At 40.5% G+C, this 7855-nt stretch overlaps 1 protein-coding gene across 1 annotated transcript in view; it reads right to left on the bottom strand.

Moving 5' to 3' along the window:
• The window catches only part of LOC311048611 (acidic mammalian chitinase-like), a gene marked incomplete at both ends in the record, with an annotated part of 6757 nt that extends 11 nt beyond the window's left edge, over positions 1-6746 (bottom strand). Inside the window, 10 exons of the mRNA XM_084061874.1 lie at positions 1-1122; positions 1258-1390; positions 1632-1748; positions 2351-2533; positions 3511-3631; positions 3882-4006; positions 5231-5396; positions 5524-5580; positions 6243-6450; positions 6722-6746. The exon at positions 1-1122 is cut by the window's left edge and continues 11 nt beyond it. Coding sequence (XP_083918000.1) covers positions 1-1122; positions 1258-1390; positions 1632-1748; positions 2351-2533; positions 3511-3631; positions 3882-4006; positions 5231-5396; positions 5524-5580; positions 6243-6450; positions 6722-6746 — 2257 coding nt within the window. The remainder of the gene's footprint in view (positions 1123-1257; positions 1391-1631; positions 1749-2350; positions 2534-3510; positions 3632-3881; positions 4007-5230; positions 5397-5523; positions 5581-6242; positions 6451-6721) is intronic.
• Positions 6747-7855: the final 1109 nt, after the last annotated feature.

The following is a 7855-nucleotide window of genomic DNA, read 5'->3' on the forward strand; positions in this document are numbered from 1 at the left end:
TCACGCCACAGCATTTGCAACTATCTCTGTAAATAAGGCCAGCGGCGCATTTATGGAGGTAGGTTATTTCATAGACGCATTGATAGAAGGAGTTGGTGTCTCCGACATTTACATGGAAGCCGTCAGTCATCCCTTCACAGAATCTACTGCGAGCGAAGTCACAGCATTTGCAACTGTCTCTGAAAACGAGACCAGCGGCGCAATTCTGGAGGTAGGATACACCTCCGACGCATTGAAAGAAGGAGTTGGTGTCTTCAGCATTTACATAGAGGTCATTAGCCTTCCCTTCACAGAAGCCACTGCGAGGGTAGTCACAGCATTTGCAACTGTCGCTGTAAACGAGACCAGCGGCGCAATTCCGGAGGTAGGATACCCCTCCGACGCATTGAAAGAAGGAGTTGGTGTCTTCGTCATTTACATAGAGGTCATTGGCCTTCCCTTCACAGAAGCTACTGCGGGGGTAATCACAGCATTTGCAACTGTCTCTGTACACAAGACCAGCGGCGCAATTCTGGAGGTAAGATATTCCTTCGACGCATTGAAAGAAGGAGTTGGTATCTTCAACATTTACATAGTGGCCATTGGCCTTCCCTTCACAGAAGCTACTGAGAGGGTCGTCACAGCATTTGCAACTGTCCCTGTAAACAAGGCCAGCGCCGCATTTCTGGAGGTAGGTCATTCCATGGGCACACTGATAGAAGGAGTTGGTGTCTTCGACATTTACATAGAGGTCACTAGCTTTCCCTTCACAGAAGCTACTGCCGGGTGCAAGAGTGGTGGTGGTGGCAGGAGCAGTGGTGGCGGCAGTAGTAGTGGTGGTGGTGGTGGTGGTGGCAGTAGTAGTAGTGGTGGTGGCAGGAGCAGGGGTAGTGGCAGCAGCGGCATTGGCATTGGCAGCAGCAACCGTGGTTGTGGCTGCAGGCGCGGCAACCGTGGTAGTGGTAGCAGCAACCGTGGTAGTGGTAGCAGCAGCGGCATTGTCAGCAGCAACCGTGGTTACGGCTGCAGGCGCGGCAACCGTGGTAGTGGTAGCAGCAACCGTGGTAGTGGTAGCAGCAACCGTGGTTACGGCTGCAGGCGCGGCAACCGTGGTAGTGGTAGCAGCAAGAGTGGTGTAGTTATCTGAGGGATTGTTGGTTATATGTTAATAGTAATACAGAAAAGGGATTTTCCATGTGACGCCTCATGGTGATGCAGTGATGTCTGTTTATTAGTTTGTTTGTTTGTTGGTTTGTTTATTTATTTATTTTTGTTTACCTGAATCCAAAAGAGACCGTAGGTGGTTGAGGAGGGGGTACCTGCCCTGTCTACAGACTTCCCCAGAGAAGTCATCCAGATCAATACTCCATACAAATGCTCCTCCAAAATTGTTGTCATTCAGGTACTTCACCTGTGGAATAACAACACAACACAATTTACAATTTGGGCATTTAGCGGACGCTCTTAATCCAGAGCGATTTACAGTAAGCAAGGACAACACAAGGTATTACATCAAATTCTTAGAAATAGTCATCTAGGACCATAAGTAAACCAATAACCTATCATCAGTCTAACAATGACTTTAATGAATTAAAATCCTAGCTTTAATTTATCTGTACAATATTGGATCATAGAGCTATGCTGTATATTACCTTGTTTCCAAAACTCTCTTTGTTATCATATCCAACCCATTCTGTGCCTTTGGTAGCATAGGGCACATTTTGCTCATCAATCCAGTTGACATTGGCCCCTTCGAGGAAGGTACAAATCTGTTGAAAGAATGTAAAAAAAAAAGTTAACTGTAACGTGTTCGTAGGCTTGTTAGAGCATAAAAATAAATCAGATAAATGAACAGTCTGTACAGTCTTTGTACATATCTGTATCGAGAGCCTATTGCCATTGTGGTCCTTTGAGTGCAAACGTGTGTGTGTGTGTGTGTGTGTGTGTGTGTGTGTGTGTGTGTGTGTGTGTGTGTGTGTGTGTGTGTGTGTGTGTGTGTGTGTGTGTGTGTGTGTGTGTGTGTGGTCGGGTGGGGCAGAGACATTCATCAATAATAAATACATTTATACAAGTTCAACCTGTTAGACAAGTAAAGCTAAGAACAACATGGGTACTGTAAACACTACAGCAATTGAAGGTTATAATTAGGTTTTGCATTAGACCCAAAGTGTATCGACTCTGTTTTGCTGAGATGGAAACACAACTTATACTGTAGTCCAATAACCATATGCTTGTTTTGTGGAGTTCTGCACTATCTAATTTTATTACCTCTAATTTATCACGATGAGAGACGAGGAAAGCCGAAGTATCGTCGAAAAGGTTAAAATCACAGGCCGACTTTGTGTTCTGTTTAAATTCAACATTCACTGACCTCATAGTAAGACAGGAATCCAGTTTCCCTTGTATAGCTTCCAGGAGAGCCTCCCCTGACAGCTGATGCCCCGACACCAGCATCTGCTGAAGCTGTGTGAAATGTGCGTCCGTATGTAGCAAAACCCAACATGAGTTTTTCAGCAGGGGCTCCTTGATCTCTCCAGTAATTCATAGCATAGTCCTGGAGGGGAAATTAAAGCAATACATATACTGTACTTAATCAGCTGCCATGTACTTAGGTTGCTAAAGTGCCTATGTGATTAGATTATTTCCTCTGATGTGTAATGGACGATTCCTTTTAAATACATTTTATTTAGCCTTTATTTTCCCAGGAGAGAAAACCCAGAGTTCCATCTTGTGTATGCTTTTTCAAGGTACTGTATACACAAGATGGAAACATGCAGACCAAGAATAGCCGTTTTATAGAAGAAGGCGTACCAGTATATAGGCCTACAGGTGGCCATCCTATCTGAGAATATTACGCTGTGGTGTGTGTGGAGTTTTATATGAACCTCTACAAGTATGATAAGCTGAGGCGAACATACAAAGACACTGGACAGATCAAAAAATGGTGGTCAAGCACTGAGCCCTGTGGTGCCCCTTTGCAGACAAGCTGTCTGAGTCCATCATATATTGGAAGCAATGAGTTACATCGAAAACAGGTACATTCAGTAGAAGTGGTGGAAAGTAACTAAGTACATGTACTCAAGTATACTGTAATCAAGTACAATTTTTGGGTATTAGTACTTTACTTGAGTATTTCCAATTTCCAATTCTTTTACTTCTACTCCTCAGAGGCAAATATTGTACTTTTACTCCACTACTTATTTGAAAACTTTAGTTACTAGTTACTTTGCAGATATACATTATTATATTATAAAACATACATTAACCATTTTAGCCCTATTTTATACCTAGGCTATTTGAAAATAGACGATCTACAAGCTCACAACGCGTTGTGTTTGTGTTGTATTTTCAAACATTTTAGTACTTTTACTTTTGTTACTTAGTACATTAGTACATGTAGTACATTTTGATACCAATACTTTTGTACTTTTACTCAAGTAAATTTAAAGTTCCGGACTTTTACTTGTAACAGAGTATTTCTACATTGCAGTACTTTTTCCACCACTGCTCAGTAGTGAGATTTCTACTCACCACATTGTGGCTACTGCCTTCCTCTTCCGAAGCACTGTGGTACAGAGGGCTGTTGTGGCCAGTCTGTTTCTCCCATCCTCCGTGGAAGTCATAAGTCATGACATTGATAAAGTCTAGGTACCTGTCAGAACACACAACGGCACAGAGTTTAACACATTGACTGCCAGAGTTGTTTTTTTTTATCTCCTAATTCGTTGTGAATAACGAAAAAAAATGAATACTCAAAAATTAGAGAAACATTTTAGAAATTCAAAAAAAAAAAAGAAAAAAAAAAAAGGGGGAGAATTCTCCCCTTTGGCGGTAGAGTTAAGGATGACAATATAAATCTTGCGATTGTGGAATGAGGAGCTTTGTCAGACAATTAAACTCACTTAGCGATTTCAGCGATCTCATATCCACGGTCAATGTTTTCCTTCCCAGCAGCAACCGCAGCTGTGAGCAGCAATCTTGGTTCTCCACTGAGTTCGCCTTCCGCTTCAAAGGCAGCGTGTAATTCCTACATCCAAAAAGACAATGGGTGACAATAAATGTGTTGTTAAAACAAAGATGCTGTGCTAATAACAGATCAAGAACTGTACTGATATCAGCAGTTGTTAACTCTCTAGATTCTAGCACACTGTTTCTCAACCAGTGGGCCACAGACCACTAGTGGTCAATGGCATAATTACAGGTGGTCCATGGGAAACAGTTATATTAAAACGTACCATTGTTAAAGGGGCATGAAACCATAGGGTGATTTTGTAGTTTGTTTTCCACGTCAGGTTAAAAACTATACAGCAGGGTAAAGCATGGGCAGGCTGCATCACACTGACTTTAAAGTACACAGTGATGTAAGCAACACAGCTACAGCTAAACAAATTAATAATGGGTGTGTTAGATTTTAGGTGTGTCAATACTGTCTATCATCATGCTTGCACACCCGTGTCCCTTGACACACCTATGAAAATCTGACACACTCATTATTTAAAAAAAAATCGCAGTTGTGTTGCTTACTTGTTCTTAATCTGCTGTAGTTTTTAACCTGAACTGGACTGAATCAAACTACAAAACCAGCCTGGGGTTTCACGCCCCTTTAAATATATAAAATACATATATAAGTCCTTCAAATTCAAGAAAACATTTGAACTTATATATAAGTTCAAATGTTTTCTTCAATTATTGAAGAAATATGATTTAATATGATCTAATTTCAAGATTCTTTCCTACCCTATGCTTGAAAAATCTTGATGACTGTTAAGTGCTTGATATACGTTATTGCATGATGCGGTGTTGTGCGCTGAACATAGCAGATCTAAGCTCACAACATGTGGGGAGGTCCTTGAGGATATTGCTAGTGATCCAAAGCTTAAAAAGGCTTTGGATCAAGGGGGTCCCTACATGATTTTAGGGGGGTCCCCAGATGACAGTGAATTGACAATTTAAGGACTTTTAAGACCTTTTTAATGCATAAAAAATGGGGGGGGGGGGGATTACGGCATCAAAAGTAATCAACAAACTATACTATAAAGACAGGTCAAACATTTATCAAATTGTCAAATAATATAAGAGTGAGGTGAAAATTGTGAAAATAGCCGTTGCGAGTCAAACTAATTTAAATGTAATGCCTCAACTCCTACAGTAAATTCCAAGTGCTCATCGGGGTGGGGGGGTCCCTAGTTCAAATATGATTATTTTTGGGGGTCACAGCCTGAAAAGGTTGTGAAGCACTGCTCTAGCAGACCTTGCAGAGCAGGGTGAACCTCTCCTTGTCCTCCGGGGGGCTTCCTCGTGACCCAGGATATTCCCAGTCCAAGTCCAGCCCGTCGAAATCGTGCTTTCTCAAAAACGAGATGGCCGACTCGATGAATGTACTACGGTGGGCAGCGGATGAAACCATGCTGGTAAATCTGCAGAGGCATAAAAACAACAGAACAAACATCTCGACTGTTTACGATTGTCTTGATTAACAGTAAAATGAATGGTATTATCCAACAGCCTTATGACTCTGTGCTGCATGAGGTGTTTTGAACTCACTGTGTGGTTCCAGCATTCCACCCGCCAACAGCCAGCAGAGTCTTCAGCTCAGGGTTGCTGCAAAGGAGACGTCACAATATTTTGTGAATGAGTTACTATTGACATTATTATTGACAAGCTTCTTTCTTTCTTTCTTTATTCATTCATTTATTTATTCATTTATTTATTCATTTATTTATTTTCAAAACTAGAAATATCCAAATTTGAAATTTGGGGGCGTGTCAGACTGAAAGATAACAGTTTAACTATAATAAGCAGAAAATTTGACTTGGTTAATTTCTCAGTTTACATACACGACACTATACAAACAAAGTTGGAAATAAAGAAATTAGTTACAGTTAGTAAACATCTAACGTCTTGTGATGTGTGATGTGTGATATGTTTACAGTTTACACTCTTAATCCAGAGTGACTTACAGTAAGCAAGACAAACACGTAAATAAAAGGTAAATACATCAAATGCATAGAAATATATATATATTTTTTTTTTTCGTCTAAATTTGTATGTATTTTAGGATCATAGGTAGACCAAGAACCTATCATCAGTCTAAACAGTATAATAAAAAAGAAAAATCTGCACATTGAAACTACAAACTAGGCTGCCAGGTCAACAAATTAACCTGGTATCTCCTAAACTAAATCTTGCCAAACTACATCCATTTATCTGGTCTTAGCATAGTCATTCTTGTTAATTCTGCTAGCTGCTTCAGCACAACTCACTCGTTTTTGAGTCCATTGAAGGCCTCGTAGAGAACAGCGTCATTCCACTCATAGGTGTCCAGCTGGTTGGCGTGGTTGACGATTGAGAAGGCGTAGATGAGATGCGTGCACAGGTTGGGGTCGATGTCGGCAGGCAGGTAGTTGCCAATGCCGGGTCTATACTGGGCCCAGTTGGTGAAGTAACACAGCATTGGTTTGGTGGAGGACGCTTTTTGAGAGAGAAACAGAAAATTCATGAGGATGAGATTCCTCACATTTTATTTAAACCACTAAAACCCTCTAAATGTAAATTCTCAATGAATTAAATGGAATGAATGAATGGATACATACCCACTTGAAGGCACATCAAAAGCGTTAGTCCTAAAAGCAGAACAATCCATTTGAGTAACTGCACCATACCAGTTATGCCATACGTTATAATGTTAAAGGAATATTATATTTCATTTGATTAACAATTAATTTGTGAGATTTAAACCTACCAGCCACGAGGGTTAGACGAGCCATGGTCTGTTACAGTGACCAGTCCTTTTATAGTGGCCTGAAATAATGAAAAAGAGTATATGATTCATGCTTTTAAGGTTTAATGAATTCTGACAATTTATTCAACATCATATTTACTGAAATTCAATAACGGCACCAAAAGTTGTGAAGCAGTCATGACTTACCCGTGTCTTTAGAGAGGGACTGGTGCTGCTTCTGAGACACCTGGGATCATTCTGGGGTTTTTAAGCAGGGTCGTAAGCTGCAAAGTTCCATCCAGGACTAGATATTCCAGTATTACAGGCCTAGCCTATAGTCATTCGTCAGTCAGATGATGAGACATCTAGGAACACATCTAGGAACTTATAAATGCAAAAGGTACTTTGCTACAGTAGAACAATAGTGAGAATGTCTGCTAACAACTAACCTATACGGTCTCTGCCTTGGAAACCATTCCTGTCATCATCGCCCCCAGTAAGTACCAACCTAAAGACTTTGGACTGGTTTTGCAATGCAATGCATTGTCCTCAGTCTATTGAGCAAATTGTTAAGTCTTTGTTATCATAATGACTGATTACTGTGTGTCATTTCCCTGCTCTCTTTCCTGGAAACAAGACCCCAGCTGTTTTTTTGTGTTATCCGTGGTGTTTACATTTCTGACTAATAAAGTATTCAATCAATCAATCAAAAAGTCCCTCTCACTGTCGCTATCAAAATATAGCAGAAAAGCAGAGAAATAATCTTAAAATAAAGACATACATTGGCTGTGTTTTCCACACCAATTCTTAATTACACTATACCAGTGGTGGACAGTAACGGAGTAAATGTACTTGAGTACAGATTCTGAGGATCTATACTTTACTTAAGTATTAGATTTTTTTGATATGTATTACTCTTTCTTGAGTACATTTCCAAGACAAATATTTTACTTTTACTCGAGTATATTTCTAGGAAGGCTAAAGTACTGATTACTTTTAAGCCCACTCCACATCCACAACAATGTTTCGCCATGCAACTCCTTGCAACATGCACCTACTTGCAACTACTTGCAACCATTAACCCCAATGGCAGTTGCAAGGAGTTGCATCGGTGTGGTTGACCTTAAAACAGTTTTGTTGCAAGGAGCTGCGACT

The sequence above is a fragment of the Gymnoscopelus microlampas genome (genome assembly GCF_963454915.1).
Source record: "Gymnoscopelus microlampas genome assembly, chromosome: 7".
In the NCBI taxonomy this organism is placed as follows: domain Eukaryota; kingdom Metazoa; phylum Chordata; class Actinopteri; order Myctophiformes; family Myctophidae; genus Gymnoscopelus; species Gymnoscopelus microlampas.